The sequence below is a fragment of the Prinia subflava genome, chromosome 3 (genome assembly GCF_021018805.1).
Source record: "Prinia subflava isolate CZ2003 ecotype Zambia chromosome 3, Cam_Psub_1.2, whole genome shotgun sequence".
NCBI classification, from domain to species: domain Eukaryota; kingdom Metazoa; phylum Chordata; class Aves; order Passeriformes; family Cisticolidae; genus Prinia; species Prinia subflava.
In genome coordinates this window covers 104356986-104373954 of record NC_086249.1, presented here as the reverse complement: position 1 = coordinate 104373954, position 16969 = coordinate 104356986, and the positions used below count along the sequence as shown (strand labels likewise).

General features: G+C 42.8%; 1 protein-coding gene across 7 annotated transcripts in view; it reads left to right on the top strand.

Annotated features, from left to right (window-relative positions):
* Positions 1 to 9554, top strand: part of B3GALT5 (beta-1,3-galactosyltransferase 5) — a 34627-nt gene extending 25073 nt beyond the window's left edge. For 6 of the 7 annotated variants that reach the window (XM_063393183.1, XM_063393179.1, XM_063393180.1 and 3 more), the window contains exons 2-3: positions 6339 to 6520; positions 6954 to 9553. In XM_063393183.1, coding sequence (XP_063249253.1) covers positions 6440 to 6520; positions 6954 to 7907 — 1035 coding nt within the window. In that variant the 5' untranslated portion in view covers positions 6339 to 6439 and the 3' untranslated portion in view covers positions 7908 to 9553. Of the gene's footprint in view, positions 1 to 6338; positions 6521 to 6953 lie in introns of all 7 variants that reach the window. The other variant, XM_063393184.1, reaches the window with a different exon arrangement.
* Positions 9555 to 16969: the final 7415 nt, after the last annotated feature.

Genomic DNA, 16969 nt, shown 5'->3' with positions numbered 1-16969 from the left:
ATTTTAAATATGTGTTACTTTGGTATTTTAGAACTTAGCATTCTAGTATTTTAAAACAGGGGTTTTGAAACCTGTTTTTTTTTTTTTTTTTTAATATTTTGGTGGAACAGCTACCAGCATTTAGATTGTCAATGAAAAAAGAAAGTTTAAGACTTAGCTGTAAAGTCCTCTGCATAGAGAGCTGAAAAGGCCAGCTGCAGTCACAGATAAGAGAGAAATAAAGATAAGAAAATGTTTGGAAGGAAGGTAAAAGTCGCCTGGCTCTTATTTTCATAGGACAATCCTCAGATGCTATTAGAACAAAACTACCAAAAATCCAAGAAATGGATGGTTTTATTACAGATAAACTACTTGATGTTGCAAGTGCAGCATATCAAAATGTGCAAAAATAAAAAAAATAAAAAGGAAAAAATGAAACAGGAAATTATAGCAATTATAAAAGAAAACAGCCAAAAATTCTTACCCCTAGGAAGGAGTCTTGTGACAGGGGAAGGGGCTCAGTTCCTCCATCTTCATTAGGAAGATTGGGAACTAATCAATACACATATCACAAAAAAAAAAAAAAATTGGAAGTGGGATTATCCACTCCAAACCCTCTCCTGGCAATAGCAGAACCTCTGCTAACAGCCACACTAAGAAATGAAATTTTGGAATTTTTAGCAGGCACAGGAACCAATTATTCAATATTAAATACCCTGCAAGGGAAGTTTTGTAATGCCTCCATCACAATTATTGGAGCCACTGGAACTCGAGAACTGCACCTCTTTTTCAAACCAGTTAAGTTCAAACTAGGAAAATTATAAATAACCCATCAATTTTTTGTACCTGCCCAATTCTCCAGAGCTGTTATTAAGAAAAAACTTTCTGGGAAAATTGAGTGTAAAAATCAAGTTTCAGGAGTTATTCAAATTAAAATCCCCGAGTCTAAATACATGTAAGTTTTAATTTTTATATTACACTGACTTCCCAATCTGAACCTGCCCCAAAGAAAATGAGGAATGCTGTAATCCCCATTGTGTGGGCCAGGGAGATTCCTGGAAAATCAAAAAAGAGCAAAACCTGTGAGAATCAAATTAAATCAGACACAGGCCTAGTAAGACAAAACCAACATCCTTTAAAATTAAAACATTGAAAAGGCTCCTTACCTAGCATTAAGAAAATTTTAAGGATACAGGTTGTTGGTGAACTCCAATTTTGCCAGTCAAAAATGTTAATAGTAAAGATTATCAGTTAGTACAAGACTCAAGAGCAATTAATAAAATTGCTAAGTAACCCCAAAATTGCTAAGTCACCCAAAATACTCACAACCACACTAAAAAAGAAAAGAAAAGAAAAGAAAAGAAAAGAAAAGAAAAGAAAAGAAAAGAAAAGAAAAGAAAAGAAAAGAAAAGAAAAGAAAAGAAAAGAAAAGAAAAGAAAAGAAAAGAAAAGAAAAGAAAAGAAAAGAAAAGAAAAGAAAAGAAAAGAAAAGAAGAAAAAAAAAAAAAGAAAAAAAAGTAAACAAATATATAAATTTGGAATGGTTCACTGTAATAGATTTAAAGGAATTTTGGATGATTGGTCCACCCTTTGTATGGACTTTTAAAATGACTTAAAACCCACTAATGAAGTCTCCAGCTTTGGGCTCCCTGGGTCCTGTGAAATCTTTTGAAGGATTCCCTTATGCCAAGGCTGGCCCAGCTGTTTGTGAGCAGGCAGAGCTACAGAGCTGATATTAAACCAGAATATAGCACAAAAATCAGTTAATCAAAGCATTGTATTCTAAATTTCACCCTGGTGGATGGGCAGTCACCCCTGCTGGATAAATAATAGTTTCTGAGAGAATAAAGTGGTGATAGAGGTTATCAAATGTAGCGACTCTCCTGGGGATTATTGTCAAATTGACTTTACAGGACTTGCATGCAAACAGAGATGTAAATATCTTTTAGTGGATCTCTTTTCTGGGTGGCCTGAGGCATTTCCCCATTGCACCAACATGGCAAAAGAAGTAGTGAAAATATTTCTAAATCGAGTTATTTCCATGTTTTGGAGTTCCTCTAGGAATGTCATCAGACAGAGGTCTCATTTTACAGCAGGAGTAGTGGGACAGGTTAGCAAGGCCTTGGGAATCCAGTGGGATTTACACACTCCATGGTGGTCACAAGCCAGTGGAAAAGGCAGAAAGAATGAATTATACTACTAAGCTTAAATTATTACACCCAACCAGAATAAAATTGAGGAAAAAGAATGAACAACCTTGCAACTGAAGTATTGCTCATATCTGTAAGATGTGTCTTAAAAGTCCACCAAAATCTTTGTTTGCTAAAAACACCTTTAGAGTTTCACGGAGGGATTAGTCATGAAAATTTCTACCAAAATTTAAAGCAGCTAAAATATTAAATGTCACTAATTGCTGGATATGTTCTTAAGGAATGTTGGTAGGAATGAAGCTCCACAGAACCACATGGCCTTAAGGACAAATGTGCTTTTATAGGACAAGAATGGTGCACTTACATCAGGGATGGGTTTGAAGCCCAGCAGACAAAAATCGATAGAAAAAGCAATAGAAGAGTGGCAGAAAGAAGAAAACTCTTTGATGAGCTAAACTCATGGCTACCAAATTGGAGACTGCTACAAAAATGCATTTGTGGCTGTCATTTGTAACCACTGTAGAGTGTTTACTTGTTTGTGTTCAATGTCAGAGTTGCTGTAACACTTTGTGCTGAAAAATGAACCATTGTGGCCTGTCTGAAAGAGACAGTCCCAAGAAAAAGGAAGGGATTAATAGATTGGAGAAGATGGGAATGGGAATATAAATCCATAAAGTGCTGAGGAATGAGGAACAGGGTAATAAAACCGGTAATAAAGAAGGAGAAGCTTTAATCAACGTATCAGGCAGAGGTTTTAACACAGACCAAAGAAAGATTTCCTTAATTCCACATGTAATTAAGTTGTGAAAGCCTTGATCCCAACATAAGGAAGAGGTCAAAGGTTTCAATCCGTTCGGAGACAGTTTGGGCAAATCCAGGTAGGACAGGTTTGTCTGGAGCTGATAAACTCTGGCCACAGCCTGGGAAATCCCAGAGTGCCAGGAATGCAGGAGGGCTGAGCTGTGCCCTTTGTCCCTCCACTCTTCCCATGGATGAAGCCCTGGATGCTCCATTCTGTGAAAAAATCCCCTCTCTTGGAATTCAGCCCCGTGTCAGGAGAGATTTCAAAGGTGGTTCTCCTTCCCCAGCTCTCACAGACCTGTTGGACTTTCTCCCTAAATTGAAGATTGGTACAACTGAAGCAGGAAATTCCTGAGAGTTCCAGGAGCTGCAGTTTTTGGAGTCTCCCCACTCTCGGTGGAATTCCAGCCCCGTGCCTCTGTCTGGGAAGGAATGGAATAATGTGGGCATCCCAAAAAGGAGCTGCCAGTCACAACTGACACCTCCAGCTCCTTAAGCAGGGATTCTTTCCCAAGGTTGTCCTCAGGTTGTGGATTTGGTTTTCCATGTTCTGGAGAAGAGGAGATTCCAGGAGAACTCCTTGAGATTTTCCAGTGGGTTATAAAAAGGAGGGAGAGGGAGTTTTTATCCCTGCAAATAGTGACAGGAGGAAGGGGAATGGATTTAAACTGCCAGAGGGCAAGGCTGGATGGGCTCTTGGGAATCAGGAATTGTTCCCTGGCAGGGTGGGCAGGCCCTGGCACAGGGTGCCCAGAGCAGCTGTGGCTGCCCCTGCATCCCTGGCAGTGCCCAAGGCCAGGCTGGACACTGGGGCTGGAGCAGCCTGGGACAGTGGGAGGTGTCCCTGCCATGGCAGGGGTGGGATGGGATGATCCTTAAGCTCCTTCCAGCCCTCACCATTGTGGAATTCTACAGTTCCATGGTTTGTCTGATAATATTGGAGAGTTCCTTCAAACAGAGGTTTTTCCAGGGAACACAAAGGTTTTGCACAAATGGCTTTTTTGGGGAAATGTGCTTTAAATTTTTCACTGGATATCATGGAGTTACATCCTTTAAACTTCCCTGCAAAAACGTTTCCTCACCGATTGGAGTTGAGCTGTTGTGATCCATGGTATTTGCTCATGGCATTGTTCAATTCCCAGTGTGGATTTATGCAGGATATCAAACACGAGTTAACCCTGGAGCCTGACCTCAGTTAACAACAAACATTCCACTGAAATATCCACTGTTTTGAGGTTGACAGTGGAGATGTACAAGAGGTTTGTTCCTGTCACCAGCTCACAGAAGACAGTTTGAGAGTCGGATATTTCTCTGTTACACAAATTCCAGAATATGTATAAACCAAACACTGAACTAAGAAAACAACATTCTATTAAAACCCACTAAAACCCTTTCACAGATATCCAAGTGCAAGGTGTCATAACACAAAACAACCATTTGACAGAATTTCGGTGGAATCAGACTAACGTAACGTGACCATTATTTACTTTTTGTTTCAGCATTGCTAACAGATCTAAAAAAAAAACTTTAAAAAGGTCCTTGTTTTGGGCAGCTGGGTGGGCAGCCTGTCACCTTCACCATTCTGCCTTTCCAGAACCAGATTGCTTTCCCCTTTCAGCCCCTGCGTGGAGGAGCACAACTTTTACACACACATAAACACACAAACCCACACGGCTGGGCAATGCCTTGGTAAGAACCATGGAATGGTTTGGGTTGAAAAGAACTTTAAATCCCACCCAGTGCCACCCCTGCCATGGCAGGGACACCTTCCACTGTCCCAGGCTGCTCCAGCTCCAGTGTCCAACCTGGCATTCACTGTGAGAACTCCAAGGGAAAGGGGTGACAAGAGACACAAGCTGCTTCCTCTTGCCAAGGCCATTTTTCTTCAAAAACCATCCATTCAATCCTTGTTTTCAGATGAAAAGGGAGAATTCTGAACACTAAAACCATTCTATGTCAGTGCAGGCAGGGCAGTTCCTTGGAGCACTGAAGTTTCTGTATCAGGGAATTAAATCACTCTGGTATTGTCCCCTTACCCCTGAAATGCTGAGGCCCCTTCCCATCCCCATTTTACATGAAAACAAATCTTTCTGGTTTTATATAAAGTCTTTTTGCATGACATTATACTTGATTTTTCTCAGTGATCTCAATCAGAAATCATAGTTTTTAATTATCTCAAAGCTTTTTCCATCTCCTGTTGTTCCAACTGTAAAATATTTTATGACAAAAATTGCCTGTTTCATATCCTAGAGACTTTTCTTAACCTGACTGGCACTCCATGGGTCTCTGCAGCTGTGGCTTGCAAGGAATCCTGGCACCAAACCATGTGGGAGTTGCAGCCTCTTCTCACACTCACCTGAAATGAACACATAAAAAAAGGCTCTGCTCTCTCCCAGCAGCTTAAGGGGAGATGACTTTTTTTGTTCTCTTTGTTATTTGTCAAATCAGTTGTAAAGTTAACTGCAAGACTACTGTGAGCTATAAATACAAGCAAAAATCAGATCTGAGGAATACTCTATTGAAGGATAAAGTGAATTTAAATATAAGTGCCAGAAGAAATGCGAATTTTTGAAATATTTTCAAAATTCATTAGTGAATCATTGCAAAAAATGCACTTCACTGTGGGAGCAATTCCAGTAAACCAAGACTCCAGATCTACTTGTTTCATGCTTTTGAGAATTCCCACTGAAGTCAATGGGACTATTCTTGGGGGTAAAATGAGCTGGATTTGGTTCCAGGGACACCTGGCTGGACTTTCAAATGAACTTAAATCCTGCAATGCAAAACCTTTGATTGCCTGGAAAAGGGGAATTTGAGCAAAAGGAAGGCACTAATGTGAATTTGGGGGAGTCTACACAGAACATTCTTGCTCAGAAGGCAGAGATCGAGTTTCCATGAAATCTGCAGCTCTGGGCACAGTTAATTTGGTTTGCTGTTTTTTTAGTTGGAGAGCCAGATACAAATCTTTGTTAAGAAGGGGAAGGTGGAAGGGATGCCCTTTCACCTGGTAAAAATTGCCCCATCCTGGTGCTCTAAAATAGCAGTAGGAGAGACTGTGGCTTACTGGAATGAGCAACTCAAGCTTTAAACTCCTCTCACCAGGTTAATTTTTGGAGATGTGTAAAATTTTTGGCACTTTAAGGGGGTTTGCTTTGACAATTTTTCTCTCACTCAAAATTTCTATTAAATTTGTAACCAGATATCCAGCTCATTAATCTCTTACAAGGTCAAATGGATGAACATTGCTGTTATTGTTTGGATCTTTCTCACTTAAAAAGGGGAGAAAAATAGGACAAGCCCCTTCTCACCTCAGCATGTCCTAGTGAGTCACTTAAACTCTGCACAAGCTGAAACATCCAAATAAAGTGACCCACTGCTGTTTTGGTTCTGTTCTTTTCTTTTTTTCAGAGCAGCTGACCCAACTTCAAAAATGTGACTCATGGCCCCTCCAGCAAAGGATCAGGAGCAGTTTCTGCGTTGGGGCAAGAGCCCCACAGGACACAAAGGTGATGAAGATGAGAGGAACCTGGCTGGGTGTGCCTGTTGGACCCCTGCTGGCTCTGGGACACAGGCACAAATGGAGAAACATGGTATTTAATAATTAAAAAAACCCCTATCACTGTTATTCTGTGCCCTCTGAAATGGATACACAAACCTGCTCCTCCTCTGGCCCTGGCGGGTCTAAACTTGGTGTGTAGGGTGCTGAAAATGGGATGGAGGTTTGAAGCATCAGCCTGGGTAAGCTGGTGCCAGTGGATTGTGCTTGTGTGGATTTCTGAGGACACACTGGCTCGGAGGGCAGATTCAAGCTAAGCCCAAGTGTGAATCTGCCAGCAGGAGATGGGGGTGTCCTGGGGGTGACAGGGGGAGAAATAAATGCTCGTGGGTGAGTGCCCTCAAACAGGCAGCTTTCTATTAGAGCTGACCTGGCTTTAAATCCCTGTGCAGGAAGGTGGGGGTGGAGCACTGGGAGGAAGCAGAGATTATTTTTATGGACGTGCTGCTCCCTCTTGTTCCTTCCAGATGGATTCCAGGAAGTTCAGGCTGTTTTTCTGCCTGGTGGGGCTCAGCAGTGCCAGCTTCTTGGTTTTCTACAACTGGACCGAACTCCACGTGTCCTGTGAGAGCAGCCAGGGTTACACATTCCCCACGGAGACCTTTAGGAGGGTGGAAGGGAACTTCTCACAGCTCCCAGACATCGACTGCCACCAGAACCCTCCCTTCCTGGTCCTGCTCGTGGCGTCCTCGTCCCAGCAGGTGGAGGCCAGGATGGCCATCCGGCACACCTGGGGCAAGGAGAGGAGCGTGGCTGGGAGGCGCCTGGTGACCCTGTTCCTCCTGGGGAGCCCCGTGGATCCCAGCCAGCAGGCTGGCATCGCTGCTGAGGGCCAGAGGCACAGAGACATCATCCAGAAGAACTTCACAGACACCTATTACAACCTGACCCTGAAGACCATGATGGGAATCGAGTGGATCCACAGGTTTTGTTCCCAGTCCCGCTTCGCGATGAAAACCGACACGGACGTGTTTGTCAACGTTTTTTACCTCACTGAGCTGCTTCTGAGGAAAAAGAAGATGGCTGGGTTCTTCACAGGCTTTTTAAAACTGCATGAGTACCCCATCAGGACAAGAGGGAGTAAGTGGTACGTGAGTAGGGAAGAGTATCCAGGAACGACCTACCCACCCTTTTGTTCCGGGACGGGATATGTTTTATCCAGCGACGTAGCCAGCCAGATCTACAACATTTCTGAGAGTGTTCCATTCATTAAACTGGAGGATGTGTTCATAGGACTGTGCCTTGACAGATTGAAAATTGGGCTGGAGGAGCTTCACTCGGAGCAGACGTTTTTCCCGGAGAGGATCAGGTTCTCCGTTCCTCGCTTTAAGAAAATCGTGACGTGCCATGGAATAAAACCATCGGAGCAGCTGAGCTACTGGAACCACTTAGTGGCAGGAGCTCAAGGAGGAGTGCTCTAGCACATACCCTGCTCCACTTAACAAACTGAAAGCCTCTGCTTTTACAGGGCTGCTCTGCACTCCAGCAAACTCCCAATTAACTCCAGCTCCAGCACGTTAAAGGCTTTTGAAATGGTTATTTTAATCACAGAACCAGAGAATTGTTAAGGTTGGGAAAGGCCTCCAAGGTCATTGAGTCAAACCTTTGACTCAACACCACCTTGTCAGCTAAAGCAGAGCACTGAGTGCCATGTCCAGTCATTCCTTGAACTGGAATGACTGGAATGAAGGTTCAGTTCCTTGAACCTCCCTGGGCAGCCCCTTCCAGTGCTTAACCACACTTTCTGTGAAAAAAATCCCTATTTCTGCCCAAGAACATGCAAACCTCCTTCTCTCCCACTCACTCCCACCTCTGTGCATCCCTTCTCTACACCAGTTACAATTATTATTATTTTTTTTCCCCTGAGACATTCAGACCTGCCAACCTCCCCTCCAAATCTTGCTGCTAAAGGCCTGGGAACATTTCTGCTGTGCCAAACAAAAAGTCGAAGCACTTTTATTCAGAGAATGAAATCTGCACCATCTTCCTGGTCGCCCTCGATAAATTGCTGCACCCATCTGTGCAGGCACTTAAGGAATGATATTTGTAGCTGTCAGGATGCTCCCTCCTGGCACAGGAAGCCACAGCCCTGCCCTTACAGCCAGCTCTGTGTGGGCTGAGCTGCATCCTGGCACAGATCCCTCCTTCAGTCTACACCAATTTCTTTTGCAGGGATGGTAGAATTTGCCCGTGCAATGCTCTTGGGACAGCCTTGGGCACTGCAGGTCACCTGGTGGACAGGTAAAAGCTGCTGCAGCTGTTTCCTTGTGTGTGCTTCCAGCTGAAAATAATCCGTGGTGGAGCCAGTGGAGGGTGTCCTGCTCTTCCTATTAAAATAGACCCTGGAGACATCTTTTATATTTGTGTCTCACTCTGATTGCCTGAGAGCTACTGTGAATGGTTTGCCAAGGCTAAACTAGAGTCATTTATAGTGATTTAGACATTTTTTTTACCAAAGAGAAACTGGGTGTGTGAGGGAGAAGACAGGAGGATTTTTCTCTTTTGAACAAGACCTAGTGGGAAAATGTGTTCAAGTAATCATTCAGGCTGGGAGCCTTATTTTTTATTTCATTCCCAAGCAAAGACTCATGAAATCTCTGGGATGATTATAAGTTTCAGAGATAAGGAGTGGGGCCTTTACAGTAGATGCTGAACAATCCTTCAGGGCTCTGAGGAGGGAAAAAGGAGTTCAGAAATCCTCCTTTATGCAGTGCTTCTGTTTGATTTTCCTGCAAGCACAACCAAGGTCAGTGTTGCCAGCATGGAACGGCTGTACTGTCTGTGGGAAGTGTTTTTTTCCAAAAAGCAGGGAAAGTGGAGCTGTTCCCAAAGGGAGCTGAGGAGATCTGACACCCAGCATAGTAAAAGCATGGAAGAAAGACAGCAAAAGAAATGTTATTATTTTGGTGTTATTTACTTTTATTGTTTCTTTATTTCTCATTAAAAAGAAAGATTTTCTTTCTTTCTTTCTTTCTTTCTTTCTTTCTTTCTTTCTTTCTTTCTTTCTTTCTTTCTTTCTTTCTTTCTTTCTTTCTTTCTTTCTTTCTTTCTTTCTTTCTTTCTTTCTTTCTTTCTTTCTTTCTTTCTTTCTTTCTTTCTTTCTTTCTTTCTTTCTTTCTTTCTTTCTTTCTTTCTTTCTTTCTTTCTTTCTTTCTTTCCTCCCTTTCCTTTCCTTTCCTTTCCTTTCCTTTCCTTTCTTCCTTTCCTTTTCCTTTCCTTTCCTTTCCTTTCCTTTCCTTTCCTTTCCTTTCCTTTCCTTTCCTTTCCTTTCCTTTCCTTTCCTTTCCTTTCCTTTCCTTTCCTTTCCTTTCCTTTCCTTTCCTTTCCTTTCCTTTCCTTTCCTTTCCTTTCCTTTCCTTTCCTTTCCTTTCCTTTCCTTTCCTTTCCTTTCCTTTCCTTTCCTTTCCTTTCCTTTCCTTTCCTTTCCTTTTCCTTTCCTTTCCTTTCCTTTCCTTTCCTTTCCTTTCCTTTTTCTTCTTGGTGAGGATTTCCCAAGTATCTCATTTTACTTGCCTGTGTCTGAAGAGCAGGATAAATATTTTCAGCAGAAAAATACTGAGAAGTGTTTAGTAATGGTCATAATATATTGTTTATTTTCCTCTGGTGTTGAGTAACCTGAGATCATGCACTTACTTTTGACCACTGATGATGAAAGAAACAATGTTTATTTGTTTGTCACAAGAGTGGCCTTCTTAATTTTAAGCTTCTTTAATAAATTTTTAACATTTTATTTAAAGAATTAAAATATTTAAATAGCTCAATTTTATTTAAAATTCAGCTATATTCTGAACACTTGTTGCCTTCAGAAGGTGTGGTGGGTCAGACTGATAAAGGCAAGCCAACATCTTTTTAATCACTATTCTTTCCACGTAATATACAGAAATATCTTGTGTCATTGCTCTTGTGCCCAGGGTGCAAGCTGGTTATTTCTTTAATTTATGGAAAAATAGTGAGCAGAAAGGAAAATCTCCTGGTCATTCCTAGCCCCCTGTCTTGAGGGGCAGAGGTCTGTGAGCTGGGACAGCATCATCAGCCTGATGTTCTCTTCTTGTTCTCAGAGGTAATAATATAGTAATAAATAATAATAATATAATAATGAAATAATCCTGCAGGCAACTGTAGGTCTCACTTCCACCTCTGGTAGTTTGTGGCTTTGCATCAGCATAAAAAAAGTCACCCCTGAGGACCAAGTCCTGCTTGACCTCTTGGCTGTGGCTTTTGAGTTCAGGAGTGTTTCCTATGATTTGAATCCAGCTGCTAACTGTTTGCAGTCAGTCACTTCTGCAGACTCAGCCTCTGTATTTTTGGGGTTAAATTCTAGTGGAAGATGTCCCTGCCCATGGCAAGGGGGTTGAAATGGGTGATCTTTAAGGCCTCCTCCAACCCAAACCCAACCATTCTGTGGTTCTATGAAATCCATCTCTGATGTGCCATTGGGAACAATGTCCTCAGGCATGGCCTAAGAAACCATCCTGACACCGTGTCTTAGTTTGGAAAGACAGGTGTCTGCTAAGGAAGGCAGGAACCTCCCTGGAGGATGTAAACCCCCTCCCTCCAAATTAGTATAATTTTGAAATTAAGGGGCTCCCAGGCAAAGATATGGAAATAGGAATGACAGTTCTTTACTAGAAATATTAATAAAAATGTAGTAGTACAAAAAGCCCAAACAAACAAAAAAGAAAACACTGACAGAGTCAGAACATGACCTGACACCCTGTTGGTCAGGGTGCTGCAGCAGCCCAGCCCAGCCCTCCTGCAGTGCAGCTGTGGCTCTGTGGGAGCAGAGATGATCCTGGAGCAGGGGCAGTTTCCTCTGAAGGTGCAGTGGGGTGAGATGGGTCCAGCCTTCCTCTGGGAATGCAGAGCACACAGGCTGTGCTGGGCTCTGAATGCCAGGGTTTATCCAGGTGGGAATGCTGGGCTCCTCCCCTGGGTGCAGCATCTCCCATGGATGATGGAATTGGATCAGCCCTGCAGGGAGCCTCGATGGCCCCTGGACAGCAGAGATCCCCTGGAGGGAGGATGGGTCCTGGAAGGGATAAAGAACCCTGCCCCAGCTGGGTTTAATAGCTGGTAACAGAATATATACTTTCGGTTACATCTTTCATTGCAACCTAAGACACACCGTTTCCAGGGAGATGTATTTGTAATTTCAAGTGACCTGTACAAGATGTCTCTGTTGCTGCCCTCAGAATGTTTTGTCCCCACATCAGTCTCCAGTGGCCTGACTGTCCAGGAGCATTTGATTTGTCGCTGCTGAAGCTCTGCTGAGGAGCAGATGAGTTCAGGTTGAAATGTCAGGGATTCAGGGAGCCTGCTCCTCTCCTCTTTGCAAAGTGGCTCCCCAAGTGAATGCTTTTAGTTGCTGCACAGAATTTTCCTCAGTGTAATGATTTTCTTTGTGTAAATGAGAAACTGATCTTGTAATTCACAGAACCATAAAATTGTATAGGTCGGAAAAGAACTGCAAGTTCACTGAGTCCAACCTTAACCCCACAAGGTGTCCCTAAGCACCACATCTACACATTTTTGGAACATTTCCAGGAACAGTGATTCCACCACTTCCTGGGGCAGCCTGTTCCTATGCTTGACCACCCTTTCTGTGGAGAAATTTTTCATAAATGCAATCTAAACCTCCCCTGGTGCCACTTGAAGCCATTTCTTCTGGTCCTGTTGCTTTTTACTTGGGAGAAGAGACCAACCCCCATCTCACCACACCCTCCTGTCAGGGAGTTGTGGAGTGCAATGAACCTCCTTTTCTCCAGACTAAACCCCTTCTCTGCTCCCTAGGCTGCTTTGAATAAGAATATATATTAATTGAATAATTAATTACTTAAAACATAAAGTTACCCTGCTGGAAAATGTGATTTAAGAAAAAGCAGATGATTGCATGTAAGGCAAATCCATTTGTTTAAACAAAACCACTGTGCTAGTGAGTTTATATGTATCAGCTAAATTAAATCAGCTTTTGCAGCTGAGGCCTCAGATCATGAATTTTAAAACAATCAAAACAGTATTAGTGGCCTTCTGCAAAATTAGATGCATTTGAAAGACCATCAGAAATGATCAGAAATATAAGTAGAACTGTAAACACAATACTGCAGTGTACATATGCTTTTTTTAAATTTTATTTTTATAGGCTGAAGAAAGAATTCAGGCAATTTGAGGGCAGTTTGCAGAAGTTGAGCACCACCCCAATGTTTTTATGCATTCTGGGTTAGAAGCTAATTAATTTTTTTTTAATGAATAGCTTTGAAAATGTCATCTAAAAGTTACTCCACTGCTTCTTAGTAGGAAGGAGTACAGAAATCAGCAGAGCTAACAGTATCTTAGAGTTGGTTGCCTTTCAGCACACTCTATTTCTTCCATGATCAATTTTTGGATGCAGAAAAATTAATACAATTTTTTTTTTTCTTCACAACCCTAATTCATCAACTAACACGTTCTCAGTTTAAATTAGGATTTTCAAATCTGCCCATGAAGGATTTGGTCTCACAGCTCCTCTGACTCAGACTCATTAAGGAAGTACAACCCTCCCAGGCACTTCTGAAAACAAAGGGTGGATTTTTGCATTGGAAGTTTTGCCTTATTTCAAAGTGGAAGGGGACAGAAGGGCTCCTGCTGTGTGCTGGATGTGACAGGGATGCTGCTCCTCACAGATTTGTGCGGGTGACAATGCAATGTCAATTTAAAACACGTGACAATGTTTGGATTACTTGCATAGAACATGAGAATGTTGAGCCAACAGTTCCATGTTTGATATTTTATTAGTAAAGAATTTTGCTACCACAGTTTTGTGTGTGTTCATTTGTCTTTCTGGTTGTGAATGTGTCAGCATTTTGGGATGTAGTCATGTCAGGGGGCTGCCTCCTTTTCCAGTTGAAATCAGTATAATTATAGAATCGTAACAGAAATATAGAATCTTTTAGGTTGGAAATGACATTTAAAGTCATCAAGTCCAACCTTTAACCCAGCACTGCTGAGTGCAGCACTGACCCATGTCCCCAGGTGCCACATCCACACAGCTTTCAAATGCCTCCAGGGATGGGGACTCCAGCATTGCCCTGGGCAGCTGTGCCAGGGTTTGGGCACCTTTCTGGGAGGAATTTTCCCTAATATTCAATCTAAACCTCCTCTGGCTCAACCTGACACCTTTTCATCCTATCACTTGTTACCTGCAAGAAGGACCTGACCCTCTCACTGCCCCCTCCTGTCAGGGACTTGTGCAGAGCCACAAGGTTCCCCTGAGCCTCCTTTTCTCCAGCCTCAGCCCCTTCCCAGCTCCCTCAGGAATTCTCCAGCCCCTTCCCAGCTCCCTTCCCTGCTCTGGACACGCTCCAGCCCCTCCAGGGCTCTCCTGCAGGAGCCACAGCTGGACACAGCCCTGGAGCACAGAGGGACAATCCCTGCCCTGCTCCTGCTGGACACACAATTCCTCACCCAGCCCAGGGGCCAGTGGCCTCCTGCCCCCCTGGGCACCCCTGGGCTCGTGTCCAGCCCTGTCCCCAGCACCCCCAGGGCTTTTCCAGCTTTGCAGCCCCTCTGCCCAGCCTGGAGCTCCACGGGGTTGTTCTGACCCAAGGGCAGCACTCAACACCTGGTTTTGTTAAATCTGAATTTGAAACTTGAATTTTCTCCCCTTCTCAAAAATGCATTAGGAAATAGTGAGGGAATTGAAAGAAAAAGATAAATTTAACCACAGCTGATACTTCTGGGAAGAGCAAGCACCAAACTGAAATGATTTCTGCCTCACTGTGTGCCTGAGGATGGCTGTCATGCTCCTCCTGGGACCTGGAAGTACAGGGCTATTCTCTTATCACTTAAAAGAGAAATGTGAAATAACTGAAGAATGTCAGATTGATTTTCAACACAAGCAGTTATGAACTAAAAACCATAAAGAGAAAAGTTCTCCCTTACTGCCTTTATATTTTATTTTATCTTGCTTACATTTCTGATGAATTTTGCTTGGGATTTTTTTTTTTTTACAGCTGGATTTTAATTCATTAGTTCATGACAGCAATACATTCCCAGAAATATCTACAAATATTATCACAGGACTTAGACATATGCAGCACATAGGAGATCCAGCCTGAAAAAAGCAGACTTGAATTTGCACACGTTCTGGCTGAGCAAATAGAGACTTTTTTCAAAGCCTGGTAATACAGGAGATTTGAGGCTGTTCTTCAAAAGAGTTCACTTAAGTACATTTTCACCGAGAAATGTAATTGGATGATTTCAATGGTCGAGAAATAATGTTTCACATATTCAAAAATGCTTAATTTTTTGGGGGAAAAAGGAATAAATCCAAGTCCCGTTTTAGAATCTCTCCAAGTGAGCCATGTACACAACATTCCTGGCATTCAGCTACTGACCTAACCTGACCTCGTTTATGACTTTGGGTGCAGGGACAGAGGGGTGTAATAATCTTGCTGCTCCTCAGGAATCCCAGTTACATTTGCAATTACACAATTCCACTCCACAAACTCCCGTGTACAGCCGGAGGCGCGGGATGCCATAAATTAGAGATGTGATTTACACCTCCAGCTCGGGGATCTTCCAGGCAGCTCTAATCCCCTCACGTTTAATTTAATTATTACTGCTGAAACAGCAGTTGTAAGTAAATGTTTGACTCGAGTACACAAAGGGGCCTGCAGCTTTTACATGTCTCACTGCTGGTAAAGGTCCAGCGGGGGAATTGAAGAGCAGAGAGCTGAGCCAGGGGCACGGTGTGGTGTGGGAGGGATGCTGCTGGGTGCTGACAGGCTGAGCAGGGGTGGAACAGCTCAGGGTGAGGGTTTGTGAGGCACCTCAGCCCATCTGGGGGATGTCAGCCCCTCATCCTGAGGCTGAGCCCTGTGGGGGGACTCTGGCAGGTTTCCTGAATGACACCACCCACCTTTGCTGAGGAAAGGTGCTGTGTGGGATATGGAAGAGGAGAGGACTGGAGGCTTTATCCTTCAAAATGTCAGTCTTTACTGTATTCTTGAGATCTTTTAGAACTCACCAGTTCCCTTTTAGGCGGTCTCACTTTGTGTACAAGCGTTTCAAAGGAAATGAACAAACAGAATCATGAAATCAGAGTGGTTGGGTTGAAAGGACCCTTTAAAGGTCATCCAGTCCAACCCCCTCTGCCATGGGAGTGACATTTTCAACTCAGTCTGAGCCCTGTCCAGCCTGGCCTTGAAGTTTTCCAAGGATTGTGAATCTACCACTAATCTCTGGACAACCTGTTGTGGTTTTCCTCACGCTCATTCTAAAAAAATTCTCTCTCATATCTAGTCTAAACTGACTCTCCTTCAGTTTAAAGCCATTATCCCTTCTCCTATCAGTACAAGGCCTTGTAAAAATCCCTCTCCAGCTCTCTTGTAGCCCCTTCAGATAATGAAAAAGTGCAATAAGGTTTCCCTGGAGATTTCTCTGAACAGCCCCAACTCTCTCAGCCTGAATAACAAAGTTCACTGCTGCTCTGCAGGAGAAAGCCAAAATGCAGCAGTGATTCTGCCACATGAAGAGAAATTGAATATCTGAAACCATCTCTGCCAGAGCCTTACTGCAAAAGGGCAGCTTTCAGTCACAAACCTGGTATCACAAACACAGTGCAAAGGAGACATTGATTTCCAGAAAAAAACCCTGCCATTTCTACTTGGTGATCTTAACTGGATGCCCAAAGGGAGCAGCAAGATGTCAGCCACAGGGATGTATTTCATGAAAATGGAAAAGAGAAACAGCTCTCTCAATATAACACCTACTATTCTGGTGACAATCTGCTCTCTCATCATGGCAGTGCCACTCTGGGTCATCCCTCTGGGTCATTAATATATATAATATATATAATATATATAATATATATAATATATATAATATATATAATATATATAATATATATAATATATATAAAATATTCATTAATATTCTATTTTCAGAGGTGAGAGTATTAATGTTTCCCATAACTGGCAGCCCTTGCAAAATCATCAGGGAAATAAGAAAAGCTTGGGGGTGTTGGACAAGATGAACTTCAGAGGTCCCTTCCAACCCCAACAATTCTGTGTGATCCTGGGTGAAAAGGGCTTTAATTCCATAGTCCCATGAAAAGTTTCCTGGGAAGTCCTGTGGGATCTGGAGCCCAGGACACAGTGTCTGTGTGTGCATTCCTCTGACAAAGCTCTTCATTTGCTCATCTGATGTGCCCAGAGCTGGACTCACTGTGCTTGCTAGAGAGAGGTGTTGAGCACCAGTTTTAAAGGAGCTCTGGATAGATTTGCACTTTGAACTCCTTGAAGAATCTGATTTTCCATGTAAGCCTCAGGAAGAGTCTAAAAAGCATGACCTTAAGCAATAATGAAAAATGCAATCATAATTATGAGTGTAGAGAATGATGTTTCCCTTTCCTTGGCACATTATCACGCATTGAAAAGCTCTTTAGAATAAACTGAAGGATAACCAGAGCAATTAAAGCTATTTGAAGCAGAGACAAAGCATTTCT